This window comes from Protopterus annectens, chromosome 15.part0 (genome assembly GCF_019279795.1).
Source record: "Protopterus annectens isolate FY-2018-M chromosome 15.part0, PAN1.0, whole genome shotgun sequence".
Taxonomy (NCBI): Eukaryota; Metazoa; Chordata; order Ceratodontiformes; family Protopteridae; genus Protopterus; species Protopterus annectens.
The window spans coordinates 740,172,651-740,189,886 of NC_056749.1; the positions used below are offsets into that span (position 1 = coordinate 740,172,651).

General features: G+C 37.0%; 1 protein-coding gene across 1 annotated transcript in view; it reads left to right on the top strand.

Annotated features, from left to right (window-relative positions):
- Window positions 1–1,046: 1,046 nt before the first annotated feature.
- The window catches only part of CNGA2 (cyclic nucleotide gated channel subunit alpha 2), a 187,182-nt gene continuing 170,992 nt past the window's right edge, over window positions 1,047–17,236 (top strand). The window contains exon 1 of the mRNA XM_044057085.1: window positions 1,047–1,153. Within this exon, the coding sequence (XP_043913020.1) occupies window positions 1,047–1,153 (107 nt within the window). The remainder of the gene's footprint in view (window positions 1,154–17,236) is intronic.

The following is a 17,236-nucleotide window of genomic DNA, read 5'->3' on the forward strand; positions in this document are numbered from 1 at the left end:
ATACTTCCTAGAGAAAGAATATACAGTTGCATTAAAGAAAACATTAGATAAGTTAAAGGATAAGGCAGAAGGTATATATATGGGAGAAGTATGTTGAAAATAATAAATAAGTATCCTAGACAGCTTTATTACCATCTTCTGTTATCAAGAAAATATAATAAAATATAATGCAATATAACTGTCAAGTGACAGAAATAAATGCTAATGTAATATTAACATTTAGGACATAGCACCAGAACAGATGTGACAGATAAATAAGCATTTTTCAATAAAATAAAAAAGTGTATTACATTTTCTGAACAAGGGCGGCCACGGTGGTGCAGCAGTTAGCGTTGCCGCCTCACAGCAAAAGGTTCTCCGGTTCAATCCTCGGCTAGGGTGCCTTCTGTGTGGAGTCTGCATGTCCTCCCTGTGGTTGCGTGGGTTTCCTCCGGGTGCTCCGGTTTCCTCCCACATCCCAAAGACATGCTGTAGGTGGATTAGATACACTAAATTGGCCATAGGCATGAGTGCGTGCGTGTGTGTGCCTTCTGTAGAAGGTTGGGTGCCGGGCTGGAAACACGACACCGTAAAACTCCACTGCCAATCATGAGCGGACAGTGACCCGCTGTGGCGACCCCTAACCGGGAAAAGCCGAAAGAAGAAGATTACATTTTCTGAACAGACATGGATAGTGTGTATAATATATTTTCAGACATAACACAGTATGATCAATCTAAGCAAATGGTCAAATATACAGGGCGAAAGTCCAAAAGAGTTGCTGTCAATGTAAGTGGCTTTCTATAGACAGGCTTACACTGGGAGCCAGATTCTGAAACAGCCGCTTTCCACCTGCTGTCAGTGTATGGGATCACTTAGTCAGAATGTTCTGGAATTGGGCCCTCAGTTTCATGTATTTGTTTATTTATTTATTGTATTTCTTTTCTTCCGTTTGTCACCAATTTATCCTGAGACTGATGTACTTTGTTAAAGAGTGATTCAGCTCATTGTGTTGTTTTTCTTACCTCCAGCCTGTTCATGATCTTCAGCTGTGCCGCAGAGTGAACATGACGGGGCAGATAAGTATACAGAACAACTACCCCTCTGGCCACAGACTGTCAGTGAAAACCACCACAGAAGATGAGGTGGAACAAATGGAAAACAGCATCAGCAGGTACGTAGCTCAAAATCGGAGAGTAGTGACAGCCATTGGTGTACTTCAGAAATAAACTCAAGCATGCAGCAGCTTGTTCTAGTTTTTATTGCGGTAAAGCCAGTTAGACACTAACTGTTACTAGTCACTTAAAGTACGAGGAAGCTGAATGTAGGATAATGCATGCTTGATATGTAAGAATGAAGAATGTAATCGGCTTCAAAAGCTTCTGAAGAAAAGAGGACTAATTCAAAGCCTGAAAACTCAAAGCAAAGTACATTATTTTTCAAATCCTGGTAATGTGTTTTAATCTGAAGAACACAGAGGGTTTTATCTGAAGCAATTAACCATAGCTGGACAAGGAGAATGTCCTTTCCATTGGCAGGTCTTCCTTCTGGAAGTCCAAAGTAAGAACACTGTTGGCTGATAAAAGGTAATTTGTTAATGTTAGCTCTTCTCATGTTTATGTGACAAAAGAGGTTTAACTGAAAGTCTGGCCACATCCCTAGGTAGCAAAAGTTGTTGATAGTTTCAGTTGTTTCACTGGCACGTAAAACCTGCTAGTTTTAGGGAACTTTAGCCAATGTTTGTAGAGTCACAGTAGTGATGCTTTTTTTGTGATCAGTAGTAATTTTTTTAAGCCAAGACAACAAATGGTCCAGGTCCAGATTCAGAGGCTAGAGGGCTGAATCTGTAGATTACCGTGTCATTGGCATAAAGGAAAATGATCATTGCTAGCTGGGGGAAACAAGTGGGGAAGCTGTTAATGAACACAAAAATAGTAAAGGGGATAAGATGGAGCTTTAGGGTAAACATTTGGTGCGACTGATGCTTGAAGAGAAAGTGGAGCCTATTTTAATGATGCAGTTTCTGTGAAAAATATAATTAATGAATCAACCAATTGCTTAAGAATTGAGTCCTACTGAGATAGAATAATGTAAAAGGACAGTGTAGTCAAGCTTGTCTTCGTCTATATTTTGAAAAAACATCATCTGTAAGTGAATATAGGACAGTTACTGTACTTTTGCTTAACCAAATACCATGCTGGTGTTTTGGTAGGGAGCTATATTTTGCATATAGCTGACTAGTTTTTTCCCCTCTCAATGGCTTCCTTTTCTTGATCTGATCCAACCTGTTCCATTCACCCTCGCTTGGCTCGGGCTCACTCCGCTCCCCTACACTACCCCCATTACCGCACACCCCTCTTTCATTACATTTATATTCTTCTAACCATTCCCCCTTCCCATCATCCATTCATCATCCTTTGCTTTCCCCATCTCACTTACTTCAGATGCTTTCCTATCACTACCTGTCCTTATAGCATCGTGTCAAACATGTGCCTCCCTTTTCATCACATATTACTCTTGCTCTACATTACCTTACTCCTTCTAACCCTAACACATGCCACAACAATAAATCTCCAACTTCTATCTCCCAAAGCAAACTCTTTAACTTGTTTAATATATTCCCCATGTAGCACTTACTCAGATATTTGCCCAAGCCTATATCTTACAAATCCTATTATCCTATTCTCTATGCCAAAATTCACACTCTCCCTACATACTACACCATACATTATATACTCAACACTCAGTACTACATTCTTCACTACATATCCTCTAAACGTTCCCATATCATACTCCATCTTTCACATACTCTTTCCACCCTTACCTGTTCAGGTGACATCCACCCCAATCCAGCCCCCTCCACCACCTTCAACCCAACAAATATAAACTTCTCCAAAAGTACTAAATCACTTCCTATAACTACTCGAAACTTCCAAAGTATCTGTAATTAAATCTCTGAGTTAGATGCCTGGCTGTCTCAAAATAAAACTGACATCCTAGCTGCCAGAGAAACTTATTAAAACCCTCTATTTGGACTCTTAGCTTCTCCCACTGAATTTTAGTATGCTTAGAGCAGATAGACTATATGAAAAAGGAGGTGGCATAGCCATCACTTACCACAATACCCTCAACATATCTCAGTTCAAAGATCACATACCTCAATCCCAAAATGCTGAAATCCTGATCTCCTTTCTTGAATTCAGCTGTTCTAAAAAGCTCTGTATTCTTGCTCTATACATCACACCTGGTAATAACATTCTTGTTTTATAAGATATTCTATCTTGGATCTCCTGGACTATAAAAAAATGAAACAATTATCCTTGGTGACATGAATATTGATTGGGCTTCTACCTCCACAAAACAGTCACCAGATAGTATAAATCTGTTTCACTTCACCCAACTTATCACTGCCACTACTAGATATAACAATAGATCTAAAGGAGAATCTATTTTAGACTGGATTCTTGTCTCAGATTCCTCCAAGTTTATAACTTCTGGAATGATATCCAACCTCCATTAGCAACCACCTCCCTGCTTATACAATCCGAGTCTGCTCAACCATCCCAAAACACCATAATATTAAACTAGTTCAAAATCTTCCAAAATTTAATCCTAACACATTTAATAGCATTCTGAAAAGCATTGACTGGAGTATCCTTAAAACCCTTCCTTTAGATAATGCTCTGCTCTACTTTAATAGTTCTTTTCTAAACATATTAGATCGCCTAGCCCCAACTAGAATGAAAAGTATCAAAACCAATCATGCCCTTTGGTTAACAAAAACTACTAAAGAAATCATGAACAATAGGGACAATACATGGAAACTCTGGCTTAAGTCTAACGATACTTCTGACCCTATCCATTATAAACAGCTTTGTAACCAAGTTAAAAAAACGAATTTATAAAGATAAAGAACACTACTTCTGGAACTAGCAAATACACAGAAAAAACAACCCCACAACGTTCTTGTCTTCTGTCAATAATCTCTTGAACACTGTCACGAAACCCAATCCCTGTCCACACCCCGACAAGCCTCCTGAACAAATAACAAGTATCTTTAGCTCCTACTTTATTGACACCATTGCCAATATTACAGTTACTTTTTCTCTGCTTCTCCCTAATAATAGCATCTCTAATCCCCCTCCCCCATCACAACATACTCTACCTCAGAGCTGTCTACACTCCTGATTTTTCACTCTGTCCCCCACCAAGTATTAACACACCGCTCCTGACTGCACCCAATAGACTTTGCAGCCTCAGTTTAATCTCACTCCTAACCCTACTTCTTACATAAAAAAACTTCTTCAGAAACTAAAGGCCTGCTCTAACTCTGCTGACAGAATTCCAGCCAAGTTTCTAAAAATCACAGCTGACCCCATGGCCTACCCTATTAGCATTCTGATAAACAGATCTACCCTAGAATCTCATGTCTCTTGCCTCTGTAAAAAAACTATAATCCTACCACTTCACAAAGGTGGCTCCTCAAATGACATCTCAAATTTCTGTCCCATTGCTATTTTTCCCCAAATCTCTAAAATTCTACAAAAATGAATCCAAAAGCAACTCTTACAATTCCTTCTAAAGAAAAAATTCTCTTCCCCACACAGTACGGTTTCCGTACAGGACAAAGCACATCTACTGCATTAATATCCTTCTTAGATATAGTCAACAAAGTTCATGATACTGGAAACATTGTGTCAACCCTGTTCTTGACTTATCAAAGGCTTTCAATACCATCTCTAACCATATTCTCCACTCCTAGCTCTCCAGTATAGGTCTACCTCCCTAATCACTTACCTGGTTCAAAAGGTACCTCTCTAACAGACAGCATGCTGTAAAATGGCAGAACTCCATTTCCCCCTTCATTCGCAACCCTACAGAAGTACCCCAAGGCTCAATATTAGGCACACTTTTGTTTAACATTTTTATCAACAATCTCCACCAACCTATCTAGCAGGGCTCCCTAGTCCAGTATGCAGATGACTCCACTATAGTCTGTTCTACTCCCAACTCAGATATATTAAAGCAACACACCCAAGCCACATTATCTACTGTGGAAACTTGACTTCACAAAAATCACCTTTCTTTAAATCCCCAAATGACCAAACTTATGATATTTACTCCCAAGAGAAATGCTCCTATTAAAAAGCCAACTTAAAAATACTCTCTCTCTTAACTCCACCAAAATTGAGTTAGTGACCTCTACTAAATTGTTAGGGGTAATAATTGATGAAAACCTTAAATTTGATCTTCACATTCAAAACAATATTACCAAGACCCACAAAAAAACTCTATTGTCTACAGACACAACAAGTTCCCCTCCCTCCTTTCCAAACAAACATTAGCACTATCTTACCTTTTACCCTCTCTAACTTATGGCACTCCTTTACTAACCAACCTGCAGTCTTCCCTAAAAGCAAAATTAGAAACACGTTATAACAAAATCGCTAAATTCGCCACTAATAGTCACCACTCTAATCACCACTGCACTGCCCTGAAACAACTTCATATGGGTGGAATTCTCCCACCACCTACCCCTCCTTCATTGACAACTACACATAAATTGGTATATAAACCTCAAGACTGCCCTGCACTTAGCTCCTTATTCACCCTCTGTAATCCTGTTAGGACTCTTTGATCTGAACACCAATATCTTGACCAAATTCATAAACCCAGGCTACCTGCAGGTAACTATTATACTCATGGAGCATAGCTAAACTATGGAATAATCTACCTCTTTGTATCCACTTACGACAAAGCCCTTCCTACTTTAAAACTGCACTACACACTCAGTGAGCGTGTAACTGTTCCACTACTCACTCAGCCATTACTTAAATCTCACAATCTAACCCTGTCTCTGTCTACCCCTAACTTTTACTAATACATTTTTCTTTTTCTTCGATGAACGTTTATATTCTGTACTCCTCCGCATGCCTCCTCTTAGCTCCATTACCCCTTGTTTCCTCCCTCCCTCCCTCTTTTCTTCTGCCTTTCTTTTTCCTGTTTCATCTTCCTTTCTGTCCACTCTTTCTGTACTTCCCTTTTTCCTCTTCCAACTCCGTCTCTTTCCTTTTTACTCTTTTCTCTTCCTTCCTTCCCCCATTGCTCTATAAAGTAACTGCTGTTTTATTACACATTCGTATATTCAGCTTGGTCGTTCTGTTTCAGGCCTTATCACACTATGCTGCTCTATAACAGTCCAGTCCTGATATATCTGTTTATGCTCTGCACTATGTCATGTTATTATTGTACCCCTGTACTAAGAATATGTTTGACCTTCATGTCAGAAGGTTTGTAGCAGGTTTATTTCATTCTACGTAAACTGTTTTTATGAAAATTTTATGTAAACGTTGAACTTTTTTATGTAATTTCTGTAAATTGTTTGTACTTATTTTATTACTTATTGGAGCTTTTCGCCCCGTCCTCCACTGAACATGGGCTCATCTTGGCACACAGGACTTTCCTGGTAAACAAATGACAATAAATAAATAAATAAATACATAGTTGAAAGTGCAGTATTTTCTCAAAATTCTTCCTTGGTACAAAGGAGGTAGACAAGCTTAAAATCTATGAAGAAAGTTTAAGAGTCTTTGTTAATAGCATAATTACAGCTTGCTTCCATACTTGAGACATGGTGTTATGAAACAGGCAGACCATAAAAGTGGGCTTGTAAGGGGTCAGCTGTGGGCTTGAAGGGGTTTGCTAGGTGCTCTCTTCATGTCCTGATACACCAAGGATTTAAGCAATCTATACCGGGGAAACATATATTGAGATTTGGCCAAGAGTTTTTACTACTTTTTTTCTTTCGATTAAGGAAAACAAAATAAGAGGTACATATAGCAGGAGATCAGTAAGGTGGAAGGAAATGTTAGAAGGGCAGCTGGATGGGTCAGAGGGGAAAAGACAAGTCCTTGAAAACTCAAGTGGAGAAAGGGAGCCCAAAATTATGGTAATTATACGCTCTCATTTTCTTCACTTTTGGAAGTACAGGCGGTAATTTGGTTAATAAAAAATAAATCTTTGAGTGGCTCCACAGAGAGTCCTCTTTGGTTTTCAAATAACTACTTGCTCCTCGTTTCTTGACTGGGGTTTTTTTTTTTTCATTGGGTCCCACATACTGTTTCTCATTTTGAGATTTTAAGTACGGCTTTAAGCTCGTGTGTGTGTGTGTGTGTGTGTGTGTGTGTGTGTGTGTGTGTGTGTGTATGCATACATACATACGTATATATATCGTATATATATATATATATATATATAGAGAGAGAGAGAGACAGAGAGACAGAGAGAGAGATTAAGATTTTATATATATATATATATATATATGTGTGTGTGTGTGTGTGTGTGTGTGTGTGTGTGTGTGTGTGTATGTGTAGGATCAAAATCAAAACTTCAAAATTCAAAATATTGAACCTTGGACTGTTAACAATAAATAAAAAATACAAAAAACAGCATGTTTGCAAGCTCACCTTTACCCACCCCAACTCCCATATTATATATAGCAACTCCGAGATCACACATATTCATGAAAAGGAAACTGTCCAATCTCCAGAAATACTGGCAGCCATCACAAAAGTCAGTTCAAATTTCTGAATGTTTGGATAATGAATATTTCGTAATCTGAGCTGTCAATAAAATGAATGGAACCCATGTGTGTATATATTTCCATTTTTTCCCCAGAATAATCCATCTGGGTCAGAGCCCATTTTTTACCTGAAGCCTACAGAGAAAAGCTTCATATATAAAATTCATGAGATATTTAGGAAAATTGAAATTGCATGTAACATGTAACAACATATATGAGAAATATTTAAGAAGTAGATATGTGGAATTTAATAACAAAGAAGATTTAATTAACACATTCTCAAGGAATACACATGTGTAACTGATCAAATTCAACAGGGATATTTATTTGTTTACTTATTGACATTTGATAACTGGGTAGGTGGGCTGGTAACCAGACTCTTTTCGGCTGCAACACAGGCCCATATGAGCAACAGTTTAGTACATCACATTTTCACAGATATCACAATAGTTTGGAAAGCAAATTATTTGCAATTCAGACAGAAAAAAAAAAACAGAAAAATTCAGATTTACAATAAATATTTTGTTCATAGGTAAGTTGTAGGCTAACTGCCCTTGTGGGCCATTTTTAAGCCTAGCTAATGTCTCTCAAATGTGAGAATCAAACCCTGTACCTTGTGTATGTGATGTAAACAATTTAATCATTATGACAGCTCCCAATCAGAGGAAAACTGTTACAGAGTTTTCCGTAAGTGAACCTGATTATATCACCCCAGTTTGGGCTTGTACTCCAATCCCTAGTTTAGGAGGCCAAGGCCTTATGAATCAGGCCTCTGGAGCCTTTTAAGTATACAACTATTTACAGTAAAGATACAGAAAGTCATATACAGATTTACAAAAATACTTTGACTACAGAAATGCATATAATTTGGCAGTAGACATCTTCATTCAATAATAATAGAGTGTAAAGGTTTGTGCTTTACGGTTGCTAATGCAAAAATATTCAAGAAAATCACACTTGTTAAAAATAGCACAATAATTACAATACAGCTTTTTTTTTTTACTCAACAGATTTTTTTTTTTTTATGTTTATGAGTAAATTGTGATACAGTCACTATTAATTACAGATCAAGTTAACAGAAGTAGTTAATAATCATAACAATATGTACAATATTTACAAATGGTCCAATGAAAGGAAACAGAGAGAAAAAAAAAAAACACATATGACATTTATAACTATATATTCCTTTAAGTTCACATTATTCCATGTCCCCTTTAAATTCACGAAGAGAAATACAATACAGCTTTTGATTTCAAATCAGCAAGAACATTAAAATTCATAGTGAGGAAGGTAAAGGTGACTGCATGAATCTTGTACATCAGTATTGTGGAAATGAGCTTGAAGTTGTTTCCATTGTGTGTTTAACCCTTTTCTTTAAAGCATGCAGAGGTGCATTCCTTAAGACGTGACTCTTTCAGGTTGCTTTTGAACACGAGTAAAGCATCTTTTTGCCTTTTTACTGTTGGGAGTTCGTTCTAAATGGCAGATGCAAGTTTTGCAAATGCCTTTTCTCCCATAGCCATCTTAAATCTGAGTGTACGTAGGGAAAGGATATCCTCATTCCTCAATTACAAGAGAGAGAGAGTCAAGCAGACTAATACAAAGAGGGAGAATGTAAATTAAGAAGTAATATATAAATGGTACAAGAATGAAAAGATACGGAATGAGTAGTAAGTTAAACTGAGTGTGGACAGTGGAAAGGTGGAACTGGGATACATTGAATAGGTTGAAATCTGGGAGGGAAATAGTTGGGAGGGAAGTAAGTGTCAGAGCAGTTAAGATGGGATGACTTCAGGAGCAGGCTATTGTGACTGAGTAGGACTGGAGATACCAAGTTCCAGATTTTGGATAAATTGATAGTTCTGAGAAATTAGTGAGCACAGACTGTATAAGACAACAGGCTAGGTACAGGAGCAGTACCACTGTAACAGTAAGTATTTTGTTTGGTTTGAACTGATAATGAAAGTGATTGGTTTCCTTTCTAATGTCTGGAGGTACACAGTTCTAGATTTTGGATATGTACACAGAATATAATTAGTCTTCAAAGTGATTAAATCATTTAGAAACTTGGAGAAGATTGTGTGTTTAGGGCCTAAGCGTCTGAACTAGAATGTTTGTCTGGGTGATATTTGGTACTGTTGGACAGTTGTTTGGCTTGAAGTTAAGTGTAGTCTAAGCCAATTAAAAGTCAAAAGGTTATGCAATTCCACCTACATAATTTTTTAAGGCTTTGCAATGATGGGTTCTATTAGGAAGAGTTGCGACAAATTTTGATATATGTTTGCTCTAGTTTATGCTGAAAAGTTTTTGGAATCTTGGTTAGGCTGGTATAGTACAGCTGGAAGAAGCAGTGTTTGAGCTGTATTATGCTTACCGACTTCTGTAATGTAATGCTTGGATTTGTATATCATTCCTAATTTTTTTGTGTGTTTTAAATGTGATGTAATCAGTACGTTTAGTAAAGTGTAATCTGTCATCTATGATACCAAAGGAGTCTGTCAGACTAAGTTTGCAGATGAGTGTAAGCTAGGAACAGTCATTGAATCCTCAAATGAATTTGCCATCCTACACAAAGGTTTGTCTCAAATCAATAACTGGTGCTGAAATCATGGACTGAAACTATATGTCAAAAAATGCATTATTAAATTCTTTGGTAAGTCATCTAACCCATGGATCTTCCACATTGAGAATATGCCCCTAAGAGCCTACCTAGTTGTTTAGAATTTGGGAAGTTGTGTGGACAGTGACCTAACTTTTAACCACCATGTGTCCATTCTTGTAATAAAATGCTTATATATTGCTATATTGCACAGCTTATAAACAAAGAGACTGTATCTAGATCTAGGGGTGTCATTGCCCTCCTTTACTTAGATTTCATTAGGCCAATCATTGAATATAATGCCCCCTTTAGCATATATTTGTCCAAACACATGCAACAACTGGAACGCCCACAAAAGATACATCACTAAAAGGATATAAGGCCTAAAGAACATGTCCTATATGGTCTGATAGAATGCCCTGTCATCATACTTGGTATTCTACAGACTGCTAAGAGATGACCTGAGTCTAGCATGCAAGGCATGGTCTGAGCCATCCTTGATGGATTTACTGCATATCAGCAAGACAAATGGCATCAAAAATACTTGTTCTATAGATCTAAACCTCTTCTGCAACATCAAGACAATAGTTTGGAGGTGCAGGTATATCTCACAGAGGATACTGCTGCTATGGAACAGACACCCCATCTATATAAACAAAGTTCTTTGCTGTCCGTATTCAAATGAAACTTAGATCAATGGCTGGGAAACAGAAACTTTACCCAAGGACTGCCCTCTGTACTAAAAAGGACAAAGGCCTCTCCTAAATCATGGGTTCCCTCAGTTATTCTCATTAGGGGTAATATATAATTATCAACCATGAGATGGGTAAGGCTGATCTACAGCCAAATGGGATTGTTCATTTTGAACACAAAAAGGATAATGCCTAGGCTTAAAATGTCTCACAAGGGCAGCTAGCCTAGTACTTACCTATGAACCTATGATGACTCCAACTAAATTCACATGTGTGACTTCCTCAAATTCTGTTTACTTTTAGATTGGATACAGATGATGTCTGTGGCAAATAACAACCAATTTTATTTTATCATCATTTAGCAGAAAATGTAAATCTATTAAACATTATTCTAAAAGGTGCAAGTGTTGCTGAAGATTATGTTGGAGTTGTTCAAGGGTGCTTGCAAAATGTGTGAGTGTAGAATCATACTGATATTGTACTACGCTAGAGTGAAGTTAGAATAGTGAATGTGTCATCAAATAAGATATTAAAAAGAATTGGCTCAAATATAGACCCTTGTGGAATAAACCTAGTGTTTATTGGTCCAAACTTAGAAAATGGTTGATACCATTTTGCTGCTTGTGAGCATTCTAACAAGTTGTTTTTGGAATCATTTTAGAGTAGTGGGACTAAGGTCCATTGTAGTTAGTGTCTGGAGAGGAAGGGAGTGGGGTATAGTATCAAAACGTTTTGAAAGCTCTAGGAAGATGGAAGCAGTAGAGAGGTCATCATTTCTGTTCTGTTTAATGATGGTGAGATATGGCAAAGGGGCAGTTCCTGTGTAGTGTCCTAAGCAAAAGCCATTTTGTGACAGGGGCAAAAGTTTATTTAATGGAAGGTAATATAATAATTACTTTTGGGTTCACTTCTGCAGTATATTGGAGATAGGAGATAGTATGGCGATTGGTCTGTAGTTTGAGAAGTTGTTTTGTGCTCCTACTTTATGAAGTGGAAGTCTATATGAGTATTTCCATAGCTGTAGAATGCAATGTTCAGAGATAGATCTATTGATAAGTATGGCAACAGAATGAACTGTAGAATCAGAGGCAAGCTGTAGGCATTCAAAGGGTAATTGGAATGGAGCAAGTGTAGGTTTTAATTTTTTTTCAGAGATTTCCTGATTTGTGTTATGTTAACTGGTTTAAACTTAAAAGAGCCAGATGTAAGGTTGATATCATCATGATGTCTGGAGGAGTTGGCCGTATCTAGGACATGTTTATTAAAATGTTAGCAGTGTTTATCTCTATGGGTTTAATGTGGATTTTTTACTGAGATTATTAACAGACACCCAGTAAGCAATTTAGACTGGCTTTGCGGTTATTTTATAATGTACGGAAGTAGGATATTTAGTTTTTGTTATGTATTGCTTGACTTGGTTCCTCAGAGTTTTATAAGTTTGCCTAGATTGAGGAGTCACTAATATTTTCTATTGTATTCAAGCTTTGTCTCATTGTTGCATTATTTTTTTATGGTAGATGACATCTAGAGAATGTTTCAGTATTTAGTATTTTGCATTCAGCCAGTTCTAGTGAATTCAGAACAAATAGGAACGTGCTGTTAAAGTGCCTTACTTCTTCACCTAGAGGAAGGGCATTAAGGCAATATCTGTTCAGTTGTTACAGTATGCTTTTAAAGGCATCTTTTCTATAAATTAATAGTAGCAGAAACATTAAAAGTTGATTATTCTAGTAACCATCTGATGTCCTCAGATTGGAAAGGTAGGGTAATGGCTACTAACCGTATTGGGAATAAGTATGCCATAAGATAATTTTTTTATTGTGTAAAAGTACTACCATCTGGTCAATAATGCTTTGTTTTCCTGTGCTTTTCATCTACTCTTGTGGGTTCCATGCATTATCTGGGTGAAACCATGTAAATGTTGGAAAGAGACCAGTCTATTTTTAGATTGCCTAAAATTATTGTGTTATGAGAATTAGATGTATGCCCACATAAGATAATATACATCCAGCTTTATTGGGCAAATGGCAAGCCCTGAGCTTAGAAACTAGTTTTAAATATATCATACTTTTGATTAAATATTTTCGATCCTTTGAAGAAGCCACTAGCTTTATAGAATGTAAGCAAATGGAGTTAGAGAATATAGCATTGTCTGACACTTTTTAACTAAAATTGAAGAATTGCAGCACACTTTGACAATATATGACAGTAAGCCCAAGACCCAAAAAAGTAAGAAGCTAGTGAGAGACTTTATGGACTTCAAAAACAATATTTTTGACTGGCCTAAACAACAGGCAGGCAGTGACAACTTTAACAACAAAACAGTCAAACAAGGAGCAGATGGACACCCAACTCTACCTGCTATAAACACCAAAGTTTCTCTGATAAACAATTGTAGAGATAGAGAGGCAGCAGCTGCCAGCTCTGTGTCACTCACTTCCAAATCCCCCCCTTTAGGAGATCCGAAGAGTACTCATCAAAGCCTAGAATCTAATATCACAGACAAGAAAACTGATAAAATTAGAAGCCATAATGAAAGTGATATCATCACAGGGGCTAGATCTAAAGACTCTGCATTACACGTTCTGGTTTTTCCAGACCTGCCAGTACTCCTGAAACTCCACCAACCATACAAGAAGAATCATTCCATCAGCAGAGGCCGGAAAAGAAGCAAGATTTCCACTTGACAGCAGAAGAATTAGATGAAACAGAATCTCTTGTTAACATTTCACAATATACATTAAATGGAGCACAAATGTCTGTCCTAAGTAAGGGTCTCTTGTTTTACTCCTGCACTTCCCTGCAGACTTAATGACTTTGTAATGGACATTAAGTACTTCGGCAGGAAAGTATTACTTAAAAATAGGTTTGGTAAGAACATTGATAGCAATGACTTGATTAACATTCTGAAGAAGCTGAGCACATTTGCCCCCCTGCCCCATTCAGCAGTAGAGATGTTCACCAGAGTCTGTGACATGGATGTATGTCAGTTTCGAAACAGTAGGAGTCGCAATGACTTTTATAACCTGAATACTGATGAAAAGAGTGCTTTACAGGAGCTATCACATAATGACAACATTGTGATAAAACCAGATAATAAAGGGGGAGCTATTGTTGTTCTTGATAGGACTGATTACAACAATAGAATGTCAGATATGTTAAGTGATAAGAAAACATATATGAACATTTCTAAATGGGAGATGAACAAGCTGATCAATAAAGTGAATTATTCTCTCTATGATTTGTTAATGACGAGTAATAACACAGGATTTATATGATTATTTGATGGTAACACATCCACTGACCCTGATTATTAATGGCCTGCTGAAAATCCACAAGGACAGACGTAACCCACCAATGCATCCCATAGTTTCTGGAAGAGGTTGGATAACAAAGCCAGCATCTATTTTTGTTGAACAGAAGTTAAAAGCAGCACTCCCTAGAGCCATAACTGTATTGAAGGACATCCCCCAATTTCTACAGAAGTTATTTCACTGTTTTCAGTCCTTGAATGACAAAACCAATCAAATGATGGTAAAAATGGACATCAAAAGTCTTTTCATGGTCATTTTGAACTACTTTGGTATCAAGGCCGTATGGCAGTTTCTAAAGCAAGGGAGCATCTTTGATATTACTACCATTTCACAGATTTGTATGTTACCAGATATTACTCTAGAGAAAAACATTTTCATCTATGGGAATGAACATTATTGGCAGAAATGAGGGGCAGCGAAGGGCACTTCATGTGCCAACAGTTACTCCAACATTGTTATGGCCCAATAGCAGACTGAGCATGTCCTTAGCAATCTAAATATATGGAAGACATATATAGCCTACTACGGGAGATTTGTGGATGAAATATTCCTCCTGTGGACAGGGAATGATCAACAACTCTCTGATTTTATTGAATACCTTGGCAATACTACATCCTTCCTTGAATTTGAAGTTTGTAGTTCTAGAGAGTAGATAGATTTTCTAGATGTTACACTGTAGTATGAAATGGATGACAATCTCAATACTCAAATACCTAGGATAGATTTCTGGAAAAATCATTTATTACATAGGACTAGCATGTCCCCTAGACAAGTTGATCTACATGTCATTAAAGTCAGCTTCTTAGAACATCCAGACTTTGTACTAATGAGGACACATACAAGGAAGAGATGGATTGCTTGATACAATGTTTCCACAAACATAGATAAAAATATAGGGAAATCTAGAAAGGAGTCCTGGATAACAAATGTCTGAGAAACACGAGAGGTCAGTCTTATTTCTTGGATGGGGAGACACACAAGGATGAATCCCAGAGAAAGACAAGTGAAACTGGGGTGCTGAGGTGCTTGCTTACATTCAGTAATGATGTTCAATAGGTATGTGAGGTTATCAGGCAGAACTAGAAGATACTGATAGCTGATGATAACATTAGATGAATAGTTGGTGAGATACCTAGATTCTGCTTCAAAAATAAGAAGAACTTAAAGAGGTTATTGTGCCAGGATAAACACAGAAAGTCTCCATTGCTCTGTTTTTGTTTTCTTTTTTTTTTATTAAAAAAAAAACTTTAGGGCAGTTTAGGGGTAGAAGAGAGACAGCATGGAAGAAATACAAGGAATATCAGGAATGTGTGTTTAATTTTAAATAAAGTACCTGATTTTCTTATTATTTTGTCCAAGGTGCCTCTCTGGTATGTCCGGCGTCAGGGCTAAAGATTTTATTTTTATTTTTTAAAAAATAAAAAAATTATTATTATAAAAAAATAAAATTTAAACAATATACCAACGGAAAGAAGTCCGGGTGACCGGACCTTTTTCTGTTGGTATATTGTGGGATTTACAATGGGCACACTGGTTGTGCTGGCCAATCAGTGTGCATGTTTTTAAATATTAATGGGGAGTCACTGTATAATTATTGTTGAGTCACAGTAACTAAACCAAACGGACCTGAACGGAAATCATCCAATAAAACAAATGCCTGTTCTGAAAAACAAAAAGGAACATAATAGGAGTGACTATAAAAGTAAAACAATGCAGGTTTATAAACATAAGAATAACAACTAATAAAAAATGAAAGAAAAAAAAGAAACATACAAAATACAGGGGATGGGGAACGCTATGCTCATATACCCTGCCACATACTCTAACTCCAATGTCACTCAAATTAAAAAGCAGATAAAAAGATGCTACAATTCCAGCCAGGATTTATGTGTTACTGCTATACCTATACAACATGAAGTTAAAATATTTAAAAAGGAGTTTAGGAGGGAACATGTTACCCTGGAAAAGCAGGATAGTATATGCGCTAGTTGGTTAGTTAGTTAGTTTTATAGGATACCTTCTGGGAATATAAATGCTACAAAAAAACAAACTAATGTACAATTTAATGACAGAACACTTGCTTGTAGCCATTCTTTACAGTATAATAAGGAATGACATGTGGCATTGTAATGTCTGTTTACAATAATGCAGTATATGCAGCTGTCTTCCAAACAAGGTAAGGTTTGTATATTTGCAGTGTGTGTGAACAGCTCAGTTTTAAGAATTATTTTTTAAAAGTTCCACTTTTGAGAATCTGTATCTAGTACTAGAGTTCCCTACAAGTTGTTTTATCCTAATGGAGTTCTGAAATTGAAAGCTGTAAAATTATGTTTCATAAACAGTGATTTAATGTTGTGTAGCAGAACCTGTATAACACAGCAGCGCAGTAAAAAAAACCCAATGAATTCTAGTTTATGCTTCTTGTGAAACATGTCTACCCCTAGAACATAAGAATTAGAAAACGTCTAAGTTGTCCATAGTTGCTAGCAGGAAATACCAGGAGCTTGCATTTCCTATAGCACCCCCCCCATGTATATAAGATGCATCTAGCGTTCAACTTGTGAAGGCTACAAAATCCATATGTCAGAAGTCGACTGCCCTCATGACACAAACCCTGTGTCCACTGCAAGATGTGTGTTTTTTCATAAACATATTTTGTGAATCACAATCCCCGCAGCTTGCAGAATATGATTGGCATGTTCAAAAGACATAAGCATACGCAGCCCTATTACAATGAAGACTTCTCAGGGGACAAATCCTATTTTATTTATTTGATTTGCATTTGTTTCTGGGGTATAGCACTGATCTCCAAGGACCTTTTTCAAACTCAGCCTGGGAGCGATGTCAGGTTATGTGACTTACTCAGTGTCATACAGTTAGACAATGGAGACTGACTGTGTGTGACTATAAGCAAGTCACTTAACCTAATCTATCTGGATATACAACATAGCAGCTTCCATGATAAGATATATCAGTTCAAAATCATAACAACTCAGCAGATTAACTCTTTTTTTCTGAAGGAATTGCAGTTCACTGAAAATTAATTTATATTTCTGGTCAGTTAAATAAA